This window comes from Crinia signifera, chromosome 3 (assembly GCF_055691185.1).
Source record: "Crinia signifera chromosome 3, ASM5569118v1, whole genome shotgun sequence".
NCBI classification, from domain to species: domain Eukaryota; kingdom Metazoa; phylum Chordata; class Amphibia; order Anura; family Myobatrachidae; genus Crinia; species Crinia signifera.
The window spans coordinates 14,458,216-14,476,038 of NC_139219.1; the positions used below are offsets into that span (position 1 = coordinate 14,458,216).

General features: G+C 46.5%; 1 protein-coding gene across 5 annotated transcripts in view; it reads right to left on the reverse strand.

Annotated features, from left to right (window-relative positions):
- KLC4 (kinesin light chain 4) overlaps positions 1-17,823 on the reverse strand; it is a 54,491-nt gene that overhangs the window by 10,859 nt on the left and 25,809 nt on the right. For 3 of the 5 annotated variants that reach the window (XM_083175304.1, XM_083175305.1, XM_083175303.1), the window contains 3 exons: positions 17,541-17,608; positions 15,449-15,557; positions 13,512-13,676 (listed from right to left, as the gene is read on the reverse strand). In XM_083175304.1, the coding sequence (XP_083031430.1) occupies positions 13,512-13,676; positions 15,449-15,557; positions 17,541-17,608 (342 nt within the window). Of the gene's footprint in view, positions 1-587; positions 5,922-13,511; positions 13,677-15,448; positions 15,558-17,540; positions 17,609-17,823 lie in introns of those variants that run through there. The other 2 variants (XM_083175308.1, XM_083175307.1) reach the window with 2 other exon arrangements.

The window sequence follows — 17,823 nt, forward strand, 5'->3', positions numbered from 1 at the left end:
CTGGCAGCTGGATAGGCTTTCTCCACCACCTGAGTCATTGTTCCTGGCGGCTGGATGAGCATACTCCTACACTTGGATCACTGTTCCTTGCAGCTGGATGAGCTTACTCCACCACTTGGATCACTGCTCTTGATGGCTAAGCGGGCTCTCCGCCAACCTAAGTCACTGTTCCTGGTGGCTGGGCAGGCTTATTCCCCTTACTGCATCTCTGTTCCTTGCGGCTGGGTGGGATTACGCTACCACCTGAGTCGTCGTACCTCTTGATTGGATTAGCTAACTCTGCAACATGGCTCACCTCTGCCACAATGGTCTCCTGCCATGGGGACACCTGTTAATGACTACCTACCACTCTATATTTTGTATTGTAAAACCATATACTAGGTCCCTTATTCGGGACTCACAGGACTTCATACCACTGTACGGGGTTCTGCAGCAAAGGAACCAGACTACCAGGTAAATGAGAACCTTTCAGTTCTGTCTCTTAGAATTTGAACAATCACAGATGGACATTACTGAAGGCGATGTAGACATACGATACATTCATCATACATCACAGATAGACTCAAATAAATTCTCCCAGACACAAATAATCCATCTTACTTTAATTATGCAAATACATTCATAACATTATCAGAAAGTTGGAAACAAACTGCTTATAACTTAAATACCTAATTTCATTCTAATATAAATATTCTAAATACTTGTGATAGTGGAGGAACACGGCAGGAAATGATAACAATAAAAAGCTGAAAAGATCATAAAAAGGTAGAGAGGCAATCAATGTAAAAAATAAAGACAGAAGGGGGACACTCAGGGGAACATCCTGCCTACGATGGGAGAGACAGACCTCGGACTGTCTGTAAGCGAGATGAACAAGGCATTGGTAGCAAGGCAAAAAAAAACATTGAAATGTTAGGCACTGAGTTGAGGGAACATGGAGGCACTACAAGTGTGAAAATGAATAAAGGTGTGGCTGACAGGCAGGAAGGTGTGGCTGACAGACAGGAAGGTGTGGCTGACAGACAGGAAGGTGTGGCTGACAGACAGGAAGGTGTGGCTGACAGACAGGAAGGTGTGGCTGACAGAAAGGAAGGTGTGGCTGACAGACAGGAAGGTGTGGCTGACAGACAGGAAGGTGTGGCTGACAGAAAGGAAGGTGTGGCTGACAGACAGGAAGGTGTGGCTGACAGACAGGAAGGTGTGGCTGACAGACAGGAAGTCTGTTAGTTTTAGCACTGAGCACAGAAAGAAAGGGAAGGCACCAAGTCAAAGAGACACCTGGGTATTTTAATACAGAAATGATGGAGCCCTGTATCATTCACCCCGAATAAAATGATCCCACTGTGGAATAGCACCAAATGATGCCCAGTTCTGATAAACTGCCACGTAAAACATTCACAATACAGAATTTTCTATGTAGCTTTGTGGACTACTCATGCATAAGTAATAATGAGCCTGATTCAGCCCCGATTGGGAGGGCCGAGAATTTGCAGCGCCTCCAAACATCTATAGACTGCGCATGTGCACGGTACGCTGTGCGTGTGGTCCCCTTGGATAGCGTTTGCTGGCCATACACCGGGTGACTGAAAGGCAGGGGGGGGGGGGGGCGACCCGGTAGGACCCACAGCGTTTCATGGGCGTGCCTATAAAAATGGTGGGCGGTGTCCCCAGCAAATGCAGATGTACCCCTTCCTGTTCGGGACAGGTGCATGACATTGGCGCCCATCCCCGATACGAGAAGCTACCGAGAGACTCCTGGGCCGTGCGGCGGCTGCAAGCACTGGGCACAGTAGGACAAATCATACGATGGTAAGTAACCGTCGAATGGCTTCTCTGTGCGGCCGCATTCGAGTGGATGTCTGAAACGGGCCCAATGTTTTAGCTATGTGACCCCTAGCCGTGTCCATCATTAGCTTTACATTAATGGAGAAATCTATGAGAAAGGAGTATTTGTTATATACTAATGTCTATTCATTGGACCCTGTACAAATCACAACGTTTCAATGAGCAAACTATAAAATTGGAGCAAGCCTGACGGCGGGCAGATGGTGGCAACTAACTAAAGCTGGGTACACACTATATATATCTAATCTATCTGCAGATATATCTACAGGGATTGGGCAGCATGTTCTCCATTCACACTGCCCAATCCGTCGGAACAGACATCAAAAGTGGGCGGGTGCATTTGCATGTGTCCACCCACTGAGCTCATTCACCAGCGGCTCCCGGCGCGGCTGTACAGGCGGTCGGCGGATCGCCCGTACACACAGCATGATGCACGAATATCTCTAGATATATCAGGCATCGGCTGTATTGCAGCGCCAACCAGACATCTGTGAACGACGCCATTCACAGATATACTGCACATACACATTGGCTGATGGAGCATTGATATAGTGGCCGTTTAAATGAATGGCCAATATATTGGCCAGTGTGTACGTACATTCTGTCTATCTAGTATATACTTCAAGGTAAAGAAAAAGCTAGTATAGAAAGGTCTACAGAAATAGCTAGTATAGAAAGGTCTACAGCACAGATTCTCAAACTCAGGACCCCACACGGTGCATTTTTTGCAGGTCACTTCACAGAATCACAAGTGAAATAATTAGCTCCACCTGTGGATCTTTAAAAAATGTGTCAGTCAGTAATGAGTGCACCTGTCAGGTAACCTGGAAAACGTGAATTGTGTGGTGCCCTGAGGACTGAGTTTTAGAACCACTGGTCTACAGGAATAGCTAGTATAGAAAGGTCTACAGAAAAGGGTAATGTAGAAGCTGTAGGTGGTGGATGTAGCAGAGGACATGGAGACAGTACAGAAGGTTCTATAGAGAGGAGGAAGAAGAGATGATACATGGAGACAGTAAATAAGTTCCTAAAAGTTATTGGAAGGAGAGAGTATCTAACAAAAGACCTGGGGACAGTAGAAAAGGAAAGCAGAGGGAAATATGTTGAATGCAATGGTATATGGAGACAGTATAAAAAGTTAAATAGAAAGCAGATGAACTAGAGACAGTGAGTGTCAGGGAGAGGATACATACATTGAATTAATGTTTTGTAGAAGGCACTGGGAGTGGGTGAGAAGATGTAAACAGAGGACATGGAAACAGTAAAGGTGTACATGCAGAATGCAGCAGCAGAAGATGTTGTGAATGTAGCAGAGGACATAGCGACATTATAGATTGAGTAAAGAAGTTATAAACAACACGCACAAACATTTCTCACTCACCGAACCCATTCCAATTACGGACCCTCTTGGCTGATAGTTAACTCTATGGGAGGGGCCCCCTAGAATATATTAGAACATCTACAGAATGATATTGAGCGGAACTCAATAAGATGTGACATATATAATAAAACTGAACTTATTATTCATTTAAAGAAGTGAATTATAAAACTTTAAATGGAAAGGAGTGCTTTTCAAACTACAGTACTTAGTATGACGTACGTTTCACACTGAAATGCTTGTCAAGGCGAAACGTACGTCAAACTAAGCAGTTTGATGAGCACTCATGTCAATTCCTTTATGACCTAGTTAGCGATTAGACAGGCAGTCAGCAATATATTGTTTATCATTTTTATAACTGACCAAACTGTTGCCTATACTTAAGGGAAGGACTTTAAAATACCAGGAAAAAAGCAGGTACCTAAATTGTATTGAGTCCTTCAATTAACAGCAATTGTTCCAGCACTGTTGTAGAAACCATAGGAGCCGGCAATAGCGACGCCATATCCCGGGAACAATGGCTGCCTAACAGGATAGAGTGACCATTACATGGGATACCTGCAAGTGTACAGCATATACCCCCTAGTACTGTATATTGAAGGATAATGCAGATACAGGTGAAGTATCTGTTATCCGGATATCCGAAAACTCCTGCACCGGTTTTTATGCTCACCTGGTCCCCCAGAGTCCATCGGGTTCTTATTTAGAGGCCTCCCTGCTCCCAAGGATGCCTCTGATGACGATCCCGATGGCCACCTTGGAATTTGGGGGACCAGGTGAGTATGTAAAAAAGGACACTTCTGATTGTACGGTATGTAAACAGAAGTGATTGGACATCCCCGCGCAAGCGAAATGGTGTATTCCAGCAGCAGACATGTGAAGGTATAACACTCTTCAGATCAGATGAACGTGTTTGGATTGGTGATTACCAGGAGAACATCTGATGCCAGCGTGTGCTGTAGATACAGTAAAACATGGAGGTGGTGGCTTCATATTGTAGGGCTGTTTCAGCAGGTTTTGCAGAAAATTTGGTAACCCCGGGTGGACAGGCCAGCTCAGAGTTCAGGTCGTAACCCCGAGAACCCCTGCAAAGAATTGGAGTGATCGGTGCGTTCTACGCGGACTTGGTCACTGTACTTAAGGTGAAATGGCAAAACCTACCGCTTGCTGTTATCCAGGAACTTGTGGACACTTTGCCACGTAGGGGGCCTACAGTAATCAGTAAACGTGGTGGACCTACTAAATACTGATGCCAATAAAATCTTGCTGATCTATTTATGGTCAGTGTCCAATCACTTTTGTCTAAATAGTGTATTCCTAATATGGTATATATTCCACTAATAGTGGTTAGTGTTCCCATATGATGCGACAATTTATATAATCAAGAGTGATGTTTTAATAATAAATCTAAGGCACAGAAGGTATTCGACCAATATTTGGAGTGCCTATCTTTTAACACCCAAACATTGCCTGATTCACATTCACAACAGTTTTATAATTCACTGTTTTAAATAAATAATAGAAAAGGTACATTTTATTATCATCTATATTTATGTCCGTATGTCTTCAAAACACTGCCATCTAATAGCTTTCGATGCATTTGCTTCAAGCAGGCTTACACTGCCATCAATTGGCAGCAAGCAAAACTACATCTACTAGCTTTGGAAGCATTTGCTTAAAGCGGGCTTACTAGTATATTATACATGTCACTGCTTAATCAAGTGTCCTACAATAGAATTCTGTTAGTCTTTTGACATATTATACTTTTGCAGAAGGCAGGTAGAGGTGAGATGAGGAGATAAGATGGAGACAGTATAGAAGGTCCAGCAGAAAGGACACGGTGCCCATGAAGTGAAGGTCAGAGAGGACATGGAGACAGTAGAGAAGGTCCAGCAGTGAGGTAAGGCAAGAGAAGCGGACTGTCAGAGAGGACATGGAGACAGTAGAGAAGGTCCAGCAGTGAGGTAAGGCAAGAGAAGCGGATTGTCAGAGAGGACATGGAGACAGTAGAGACGGTCCAGCAGTGAGGTAGGGCAAGAGAAGCGGACTGTCAGAGAGGACATGGAGACAGTAGAGAAGGTCCAGCAGTGAGGTAAGGCAAGAGAAGCGGATTGTCAGAGAGGACATGGAGACAGTAGAGACGGTCCAGCAGTGAGGTAGGGCAAGAGAAGCGGACTGTCAGAGAGGACATGGAGACAGTACAGAAGGTCCAGCAGTGAGGTAAGGCAAGAGAAGCGGATTGTCAAAGAGGACAAGTTCCAGACTGGGGCAAATGAACATTCCAGGAGAGGGAGGTTGGAAGGGACCAACCCGCTAGGACCCGCGGACATGTTGGTATAAGTCCTCTTATAGCAGGATCATGATGATAACAGGACATTAGCAATGGCTTGTAGCTGTAGTCATAGACACTAAGTGGAACATTTATAAAAACTTCTAAAAGTGAGAGTTTTGCCCACAGCAACCAGGCCGATTCGAACATTCATTTCAACATCCCCACTTGTTACTTTTAGAAGCTTTAGTAAATCCCCCCCCCCCCCTATGTAAGAGACAACTCATGAGTGGCGCTGTATCTTGCAGTGACTTTGGATGTGTGGGGGGGGGACAGGGCCTTGTTCTGTCCTCTCAGCCAGTGACTCCAGCCCCTCTGGTGGGGATAGGACAAAAAGGTAGAGAAGTCCCAATGCTGGAATAATTAAGCCTAAAAGGTGCAGAAATAAGAAAACAAAGAAACATCTTACAATAGTGAAGGCCGACTACACCCAGCAGCTGCAGGACAACAGAGGAAGGGACGACTGGGTTCTGGTGCTGGGAGAATGCAGGCCAGGGATGGGGGCTCTCAGTCATAGGATAGTAACAATAATCTGCTGTTATTGGGGCAAGCACCAGCCACATGGGCTACGTACTAATAGACATGGACCCGCAGTTCATACCACAGGGAGGAGCAGTCTCCTGTAAATAACTGGCTCAGTTCATCCACTATTGGTCAACAAGGCAATAGGCCCACACATGAAAAGGTCGACATGATCGTATACGGTCATTAGGCTGACATGCATTGGGTGGACCACTGAAGGACGACATGGCCAAGGACGACACTAGAATTAGGTCGACAATGGCTAGGTTGACGATCAAAATGTCGACATGAGTTTTAAGTCTTTTTGAGTTGATATGTGCCGACAGGCGGCATTTCATACCCAACAGTCCACTAGGTCGTGGAGGAAGTATAGAATAGTGTGCCGAGCATAGAGAGGCACCGTGTCCGAAGCATGGAGAGCGCCACGGGACACTTTGACTGTGTCTGTGTTGACTAGGTCGACATTCGGGACAAACACCGTGAAAAACACATATCAACCGAATGACCATACCCGACATGACTTATTCATGTATTTTCTTGTAATGGGCATAGAGGGAGACTAGAACAGTGTGCCGGAGGCATGAGGAGCGCAGCGAGCCATGTGAGGGGGAGCTGCACACTTTTAGGCGGCCCATGTGGACAGACGTCAACATATACACCCAAAAACGTAAAAAAAAAGTGTGTCGACCTTTTCCATGTGGACTTTTTTTGCTTGTGTCTATCAATAGTGACCGTTGACATAATAATCCACAACTGTAAATAATCAGATATTTGTCCCTTCTCTACTCTCATTTCCAACGATAAAGTAAGGAATTCCGAGTTGGTTTCCATAAGGGAGATGAACGGAATGATGGGGATGTTGGCCGGAGAACCGATAAAGATTAATTAATAGTCTCACGGAGAGAGGTTCTTACAGGAGAGGAGCTGAGACTTCATTGTAAATGCATGTACTATAGGCAACATAAACTATGGGACTCATCTGCTGAATTCTATATACTGCAAGGAGTGTAGGGAAGGAAGGATTTAATGAGGTTTTCCCAAAGGGCAGACAGGAAACGACAGACCCCCAAACAAATGGAGAGGTTTGGCGCACAGTCCACCATCAAGATGCCAGGAGCGAGCTGGAGCGTTCCATCTATGTATGACCAGAGACAGAGGGGCAGATGTATTAAGCCTGGTGAAGAGATAAACTGGAGATAAAGTGGAAGGAGATAACGCACCAGCCAATCAACTCCCAACTGTCATATTTCAAACACAGCTGATTGGCTGGTGCTTTATCTCCTTCCACGTTAACTCCAGTTTATCTCTTTGCCAAGCTTAATACATCTGCCCCAGAGGGAGGGAGAGACCCGATGGACGATCCCACAGGACAAGGATGACATGACCCATGACAATGGCAGATAATGGTCAACAAGACACATAGAAAAAAGCACATGAGAGGGGTAACACAAACTTGTCATTCGGGATTCAGCAAGGTGTTAATAGTACAGGAGAATGGCAAGGTCACATGGGGCCGACTAGAAGATAACATAGACTCAACACGCAGGCATAGGGAGGAGTTACAATGTTAGGGATGCAGGTATGTGAGTGGGGAACAGAACACAGAGCTGGAGGTTATCACAGGGAAAACTCATTGGGACAAGGTTATGCAGAATGGAGAAGGGGGCTTTACATAATACATAAAGGGGAATAAGCAATGTTAATTATTTCCAAACCTTAAGCTATGTAGATAATACATCCATTGTACAACTACACAGAAACATCACTGACATCAACACATCCATCCTATGGGCATTCAACCAGGACCCGGCACTGGTAACTAATAGCCCTACCCATGCTCAGTTCCTCCAGCTCTGTATGCCATCCCAAAGCCTCCACCAGTGGACATGCACAACTAATGATCTCCATCCATGGGTGTTCACCCCAACCCTACAACTACTGACTTCCACCCATGGGTGCTCAACTCACCCCTGCAACTAATGACCTCCTTCACCTGAAGGTGCTCACCCCAACCTACAACTAATAACCTCCACCGAGAGTGGTCACCTCACTACTACAACTAATGAGCTCCACCTGTGAGTGGTCACCTCACCACTACAACTAATAAGCTCCTTCACTTGTAGGTGCTCACCCCAACCTACAACTAATAACCTCCACCGAGAGTGGTCACCTCACCACTACAACTAATGACCTCCTTCACCTGTAGGTGCTCACCCCAACCTACAACTAATAACCTCCACCGAGAGTGGTCACCTCACTACTACAACTAATGAGCTCCACCTGTGAGTGGTCACCTCACCCTCACAACTAATGACCTCATCCACCCATGGGTACTACCCTCATCCCCACAACCAATGAACTCCTTCACCCAGAGATGCTAACTTAACACCCACAACTAATGACCTCCACCCAAGAGTACTCACCTCCCACCAATGATCTCCACTAATGGGTGATCTCTCTGCCTCCACTGATGACCCATGAGTGCTCTCCTCCAACAAACAACGATCTCCACTAATGGGTGATCTCTCTGCCCCCACTGATGCCCCATGAGTGCTCCCCTCCCACAATCTCCTCTAATAAATGATCTCTCTGGCCCCACTGATGACACGAGTGCTCCCCTCCCACAACCAATGATTTCCACTAATGGGTGATCTCTCTGCCCCCACTGATGACCCATGAATGCTCACCTCCCACAACCAACGATTTCCACTAATGGGTGATCTCTCTGCCCCCACTGATGACCCATGAGTGCTCACCTCCCACAACCAACGATTTTCATTAATGAGAGATCTCTCTGCCCCCACTGATGACACACGAGTGCTCCCCTCCCACAACTAATAATCTCTACTAAATCAGTGTTAATCACAAACCAAGAAAGCAACCTGTGGACACGCACTTCTGTACCCTCTCCTAGGCATCCATATAAAACCTCTGTCCCTACAGCATGTCTTGTGTCCCCTGTATCGCCACCTATTGTATATACACCATACAGACGATGCCCAGTTTCCTGAAATGCAAAAGTTCTATTTCTGCCCGGTGCAATCCTATGCAGTGCACCTAATATGGCTGCCTTACCTAGATACTGCACGGGTAGGAGAAATAATCCCCAAAACAGCCACTACGACCTTTGTATTACCTCCATGGTCTCCATATTTCATGCAAGCTAAACCTCACGTCCATAAGTAGTATGAACATAATACAGTACAGAAACGGTTAGGTGCCTTCATAACACATTAGTATATGAGGGGAGGGGAATAATGAGGATACACTTAACGTGTGTATACATTAGACGATAGAGGCAACAATATGCGCGTTGGTGATTCCGAACGATATTTTCGTGCATATGGTCTAATGTGTATGCAGTATTTTGCTACTGATGCACGCTCCCATGGGGCGTTAGCGATGTCCTCCGTCATCTGTACATGTATCGGAGGATATCGCTAGCGAAAACCATGCAGCGGAATGCTTTTCTAAATTCATTTATAGCTGCCTATTCAAGCTCATAGACTAACCTGCTACATGGACTGTGTGACAGCTCTGCACTGAGATAATCATCCAATCACAGACCTGCTTGCTACATAGTGCGTGACAGCTCTACACTGTGATAATCATCTAATCACAGACCTGCTTGCTACATAGAGTGTGTGTGACAGCTCTACACTGTGATAATCATCTAATCACAGACTAACCTGCTATATAGACTGGGTGACAGCTCTGCAATAATCATCCAATCACAGACCTGCTACATAGAGTGTGTGACAGCTCTGCTACAGACTAACAGCTCTGCACTGGGATAATGATCCAATCAGAGACTAACCTGCTACATGGACTGTGTGACAAGCTCTGCTCTGAGATAATCATCCAATCACAGACCTGCTACATAGAGTGTGTGACAGCTCTACTCTGTAATAATCATCTAATCACAGACTAACCTGCTACATAGACTGTGTGACAGCTCTGCTCTGAGATAATCATCCAATCACACACCTGCTACGTAGAGTGTGTGACAGCTCTGCTGAGATAATCATCCAATCACAGACCTGCTACGTAGAGTGTGTGACAGCTCTGCTCTGAGATAATCATCCAATCACAGACCTGCTACATAGAGTGTGTGACAGCTCTACTCTGTAATAATCATCTAATCACAGACTAACCTGCTACATAGACTGTGTGACAGCTCTGCTCTGAGATAATCATCCAATCACACACCTGCTACGTAGAGTGTGTGACAGCTCTGCTGAGATAATCATCCAATCACAGACCTGCTACATAGAGTGTGTGACAGCTCTACTCTGTAATAATCATCCAATCACAAATCTGCTACATAGAGTGTGTGACAGCTCTACTCTGAGATAATCATCCAATCACAGACCTGCTACGTAGAGTGTGTGACAGCTCTGCTGAGATAATCATCCAATCACAGACCTGCTACGTAGAGTGTGTGACAGCTCTGCTGAGATAATCATCCAATCACAGACCTGCTACGTAGAGTGTGTGACAGCTCTGCTCTGAGATAATCATCCAATCACAGACCTGCTACGTAGAGTGTGTGACAGCTCTGCTCTGAGATAATCATCCAATCACAAATCTGCTACACACTGTAACAGCTCTGCACTGGGATAATGATCCAATCACAGATCTGCTACCTAGACTGAATGACACCTCTGCACTGTGATAATCATCCAATCAGAGACTAACCTGCTGCTACATACTGTGTGGCTGTGTTGTGTTCATACTAGGACATAATTGGCCATTCACAGACCAAACTTCTAGATTGCTCAGCTAGGCTGTACGCTGTGATACTGCATTACCAATATTGGCTGACATTCCAGCAAACCGTCCTCCGCCACCAACACCCATGCAGGTAAATATTGCCGAATGCTGCTCCACCTTATCCCAGTCCATTATATTAATATTAGTAACAATGATACAATTCAGTGTTCTAACCGTACAGCCCACTTCCCCCACACACACAAATCTATCACAGGTCAATATTCCCACCAAACCTTTATCTGCACAGGCCTATGGGGCCGATTCAGAATAGGCGATGCGAATACGGCCCCAGCCCCAATGATCGAACGGCTTCGGCGAATTACACACTCGCCAGGCCGGAGGCGTGTAGGGGAGTGGGGCGTGCTCATTAAAACACATGACGTCACTCCTGAAATAGGAGTGAGCTTCCAGGAGGGACCCAACTCCACAGCAGAAATCCACCGGACGGCCAGATGCAGGTAATGTAGCACCGAAGCACAACAGCCTCCTCCTTTGGATGGAATGTTAGTTGCAGCCCAACATGATGAATGATATGTAACCTAAGCGTGTCCCTCTCTACTCCTCCACGCAGCAAAGCAGTGGTGCTCCTGATGTACTAACCGCTGCACGGTAGACTGGACGAAGGCGGGAATGGACACAGGGATGGCTTTGACAAAGGAAACGACAGATGTGCTGCTAAACAGGACAAATATGGGGGATGTTTTAAGAACGGACATCTAAATATAATAATGCCAATAACCCAGAGGTGTGGGAAATCAGTAAGACAACAATATTGTCTTATACTAGAACGGTACGTTACAGTAGGTCTAGAACAGCGGTTCTCAACCTTTTTTTTTTCCCCCTTACCCCATGATTAGGCTTTTCATATATGAGTAGTACCCCCTTCTCTCAATTTGAAATATCCACAGTTCTTACGGGTGGAGTGGAATTGAGCGGTATGTGTGTCCTTATAGTAAGGAGTAGCGGAGGAGTAGTGTGCAGTCAGGAATCGGATCCCTGTGTGTCTGGCCTCTCCGGGTTCCCGCTAACGACTGTCGGATTAATGCCGCAGTGTTAGGGCGGAACAGATGATCGCTGATGTCTGAGGGCAGCGTGGGTAGCGCCCAGTGGATTGCAGGTCAAGCAAAAGCACAAGGACATGCCGGTGATGCTACAGACGGAACCAGAAGTGTCGCAACGTGGTTCGTCTCCACGACAACGGGAGACTTCTTCCTCATCTTCCGCGATTACCAATATTATTTCCAAGTAGCCCCAGAGGTACACGTACCCCAGGTTGGGAACCACTGGTCTAGAACATTTGCCAGGTCTTTCATAATAGCATATAGGAGCTTATTTTGTATCCAGGGTCTTTCTCTATAAAATAATTTAGTCTAATAGGTGTCATTTCACAATCTGTCTGCTGCTCCCTCCCTGGCTAGTTCCAGTAGATCCAGCTTCAGTGTCCGGGGGCTGTACAGAAAGATGCCAGCTAATCACAGGACATAAATCTGCCACAGATCCATAAACGCTTTAGTGATGGACAAAATAATTATCCTTCACTCAGGAATATATCCCAGCTGTGTAAGGGGAACACATTTACTGTTCTACGATCCAACAGCACTGACATAGGAAAGTGCCCGGTCCAAGAGGATTTCTCATATGTAAACTCTAACAGACACAGAGCTTCAGCCCTGTGCGATATGACCATCACTGCTGCCCGGTCTGCCTGTTACAGTAGGCATTACATTGCAAGTTCTCCTCTATGGGAAAAGCCCCATATATTACTGGGAATCACAAAGAATTTCATTGGCGATATCGTCATCATGACACAGATAATTGCCCGTCACCAACCTTCATTGCCAAATAAAATACAATTCATGAGTCAATCAACTTGTGACTAATTGGAATAAGCACTCGTCACTGAATTCCAGGTTACAGACACACACACACACACACACACACACACACATGCATTCAATGATGTGCCCCAGTGACCACACTTCACAGACATCCTCAATCCACACTGCACAGGAGGGCACGCAGAGCGCAGATTGGAGGCAGCTATGTTATGACAGGTAGGGTTACATGCAGGACAGTTATGAAGTGAGGGTTGGGGCTCACAGGGAGTTAGACACATGCAGTCATAAGGATGACCACCAGCTGCCATGACGCACGGAGAGAGGAAGATACTCTGGACGATAAGTAGAGACAATACAGCCTCTGGATAGAAGGATCTCACCAAACAATATATAGGCATACCCAACCCAAAGCTAGGAAGTGGGGCATTAATGAGCTCTGCTATCCCTGGCACAGACTGCAGAACGCCAGCGCATCTCAAATGACAGTTCTATTAGGGCGAAAACACTGCACTGGTGTGTGCAGAGGAGATACGCTCCTCTGATTGGAAGGATAATCAGCACAGCCCCTCCCACTTATGGAGATTTATAAAACGCATGCAGAAAATGAAAATACATATATCCTTCTTTGTTTAACAGATCACAAACCTCCCAAATCATAGTACATAGTGGGGGTATCTGAAATGCAGTCATTATTAACCGTGCTCGGTCAGCAGAGCTGTATGGAGAAAGTGGGATTCCCACTGGGGGCGGCTTATGTGGATGGTACTGAAGGTTTCTCTGTCCCTCGCTGCGCTCCTGGAGGTCATGATGTAGGATCTGTACTTACCCCACTCCACTCCACGCCGCCCATACTCACTTCTTCTGCACCGTCGGTGCCACCTTCGTACTTCACGCTGCTTCGGGTGCTCTCTCGCCCCTTTCGCCGCTGCTCAGGGGTCTCTCCCTCCTTTAGAAGCTGAGCGACTTTTGTCTGGTTGACGGGATCCAGTCCCTGCAGTAACAGACAAGTAATAATTGTGAGGTGTGATAGGACGTCATCTCCGACCTATCGTCTCCAGCGCCCATGTTGCAGGAAATAGTGAATGTGAATTACTTTGTAATGGGGAAGGAGCGAGCCCCCGCACAGGGGTCAGTGTATCTTAGCCAAACTGCTTAAAATAAAACAGGCGTTAGAATGAAGATTACAGTATATCAAACAAATGGCCTTTTGGATGAGAAAACGGATACAGCTCACTCATGACAAAGAATATCGCCGATAGATGGTGGCAAATGTACCCTGACTGCAGAGAACATTCACTATTTCCTTATGGAGCTGCAGCCCGATAAACATCCCAGAAAAACAAGCACAGAGCAGGACGCTCCTGCGTAGTTCATATCGCAAGCCAAAAAAGTATGCGCAGCCCGTACTATTTGTACTAGATCGCATCTAGTTCAAATCGCAGGCTGCTGCATGTGGCATGCGATTTAAACTAGATGCGATGCGAGTACAAAACGCACCCAGCACATATCACACCGTGTGTGGGCACCCTAAGAACTGACAGCCAGTGAGACCCATAGAACCTCTGCATCAAGACACAAACATTCCACCAGCCTGTGCCATACAGTCTGACTGTTCCAAGCTCTCTATTACTAGAGCCAGCACCCCAGTTCCTGTATATTACCCGATTCTGTTACACCCAGGATGCATCCCCATTACATACAGAACGGTTTCCTGATGCTCCCTCTTCCCCTTACACACAGGAAGCCTCCCCATTACTTCCTATTCCCATAATAAACAGGATGCCTCCCCATTACTCCCTCTTACCCTTACACACAGCATACCTTACCATTACTTCCTCTTCCCCTTACACACAGGAAGCCTCCCCATTACTTCCTATTCCCATAATAAACAGGATGCCTCCCCATTACTCCCTCTTACCCTTACACACAGCATACCTTACCATTACTTACTCTTCTCCCCTTAATGCACAGGAAGCCTCTCCATTATTTCCTATTCCCATTAAAACAGGATGTCTCCAATTAATCTCTCTTCCCTTACGCACAGCATACCTCTGCCCCTTACATACAGAACAACCCCCATTACTCCATCTGCCCCTTACATACAGCACATCTCCCCATTACTCCCTCTGCCCCTTACATACAGCACATTTCCCCATTACTCCCTCTGCCCCTTACATACAGCACATTTCCCCATTACTCCCTCTGCCCCTTACATACAGCACACCTCCCCATTACTCCCTCTGCCCCTTACATACAGCACACCTCCCCATTACTCCCTCTGCCCCTTACATACAGCACACCTCCCCATTACTCTCTCTTTCCCTTACATACAGAAAACCTTCCCCCATTACTCCCTCTGCACTTTACATACAGCACACCTCCCCATTACTCTCTTTCCCTTACATACAGAAAACCTTCCCCCATTACTCCCTCTGCCCCTTATATACAGAACACCTCCCATTACTCCCTCTGCCCCTTACATACAGCACACCTCCCCATTACTCCCTCTGCCCCTTACATCCAGCACACCTCCCCATTACTCCCTCTGCCCCTTACATACAGCACACCTCCCCATTACTCTCTCTTTCCCTTACATATAGAAAACCTTCCCCCATTACTCCCTCTGCACTTTACATACAGGACACCTTCTCATTACTTCCTCCTCCCTATTACAGTCACACCTTCCTATTACTCCCCCTTCCCCTACATACAGGACATTAATCCATTGCGGTCTGCATTTGCGGAGCATATAAAACCCATCACCTGTCTGCGTGACCTTACAGCACACTCCTCCAGCGTCTCGGCTGCTTCTAGTTTCCCCTGACGCCGATACAAAGCACCAAGGTTTCGAAGCGTGGTGTTCACTGTGGGACTATAGAAGATATATAATATATAAGTACTCAGGTAATATTTCTATTCCATAGAAAAACAGGTATTTGATAAGCAGGTTGGATGCAGGCTATAGACGGCTTTACAGGGTACATACATAGTGGGAAGGGCACAGAACTGAAAGCAAGTGATAATGGCAAGAAATATATTGTATAAAACTATACGAGTGAATGTACAATTTATCAGAAGCGAGTCACACGTGTAATCCCCCCAAATATCCACAAGATGGCAATATTGAGGAGACAACAGATGTATTCTTTCCCTTCTTTCATATAGATGGCAACACCCTGGCAGTAGCGCAGAACAGGAGATGCAAGTTGCATTGTCAGTCAGTAGACTCCTTGTTTTAAAGGAAAGTTCTTCCCTTCTAAGATGAATGACAAAAATATCTTAATCTAAACCATTTAACTGCCGAACAGAGCTGATGTTAAACGATATCGCTCAGAAGAGCCCTTCCGAGCTAGATCGGTAATGGGTATTGTGTCATTAGTGACCCCCTGCGCTGGCTGAACATGCCGGTCAATATTGGCTATATAGCCGACATGAATATTCAGGCTGCCCTGGTAACATGTAGGGAGTGTGTATGCGCAATTTGTTCAGCAGCGGCCGATATTGTTAAAGATATCCGTCTCGGCTCTGTACAGGGCTTAAGTGTCCCAGACACAACATTTCTACAAATGACTCCAATAACTTGAAATGGCTCTGAGCGGGCATACAGGGAGTACTAGCCTGGCGTTCTCATACAGATTCACAGAGCACCCTCTGCACCTTCGCTGCCTCTGCAGGTCTGGCTGCTGTTCCCATTGACCTGTGCAGAGCTGTACATTAGGAGGCACATGAGAACACAGTATGGGGAAGCTGGAACTGTGGCTGGGGTGACAGATAACCCTCCATTGAGAGCAGGGCTGGCCAAACCGGTCCTCGAGATCTACCAACGGTCCATGTTTTCCAAACCACCTAGCTGGTGCACTGCTGTAGTCATTACTAACGGTCACATTTGCCAGACCACCTAGCTGGTGCACAGGTGTAGTCATTACTAACGGTCACATTTCCCAGACCACTTAGCTGGTGCACAGGTGCAGTCATTACTAACTGTCCCATTTCCCAGACCACCTAGCTGGTGCACTGCTGTTGTCATTACTAACTGTCACATTCCCCCAGATCACCTAGCTGGTGCACAGCTGTAGTCATTACTAACTGTCACATTTCCCAGACCCCCTAGCTGGTGCACAGGTGTAGTCATTACTGTCACATAGCCCAGACCATCTACCTGGTGCACAGCTGTAGTCATTACTAACTGTCACGTTCCCCAGACCACCTAGCTGGTGCACAGCTGTAGTCATTACTAACTGTCACATTCCCCAGACCACCTAGCTGGTGCACTGCTGTAGTCATTACTAACTGTCACATTCCCCAGACCACCTAGCTGGTGCACAGCTGTAGTCATTACTAACTGTCACATTCCCCAGACCACCTAGCTGGTGCACTGCTGTAGTCATTACTAACTGTCACATTCCCCAGGCCCCCTAGCTGGTGCACAGCTGTAGTCATTACTAACTGTCACATTCCCCAGACCACCTAGCTGGTGCACTGCTGTAGTCATTACTAACTGTCACATTCCCCAGACCACCTAGCTGGTGCACTGCTGTTGTCATTACTAACTGTCACATTCCCCAGGCCCCCTAGCTGGTGCACAGCTGTAGTCATTACTAACTGTCACATTTCCCAGATCACCTAGCTGGTGCCCAGGTGCAGTCATTACTAACTGTCACATTGTCAAACCTGCTGCATTTCTTACTACTATAGATCCACAGGTGGCCTGAGACACAGGAACTGTTGGTAGAACATGAGGACCGGTTTGGCCACGACTGATGTAGAGAACTGGATGTCCTTCAGGAGGACACAGTATTAGAACAAGTGTGGAACAAGGTTATAAGAAAAGAGAATGTGGACAGTTACAACGAACCTGTTTACTCTGCAGGCTTTGTACCAACCTCCGTACTCAGAATACGGTGTGCTGTCGTTATTGGGCGTCTGCAAAGACAAGAACGAGTCACACAAGCTCACAGAATCAGCTGGATAGCCTACGTTTACATTACAACGGACCTCCCAATTATTACGCCTCATCCTCTACCACATACGAGAAAGGGGGACTGTCAGGCACCCCGCCTCCCATTTAACCTGTGCATTGGAGTTCTACTTGCTCAAGACCAGGTTGAGGCTGGGTGTGAGAGCTTGGGATTGGTCCT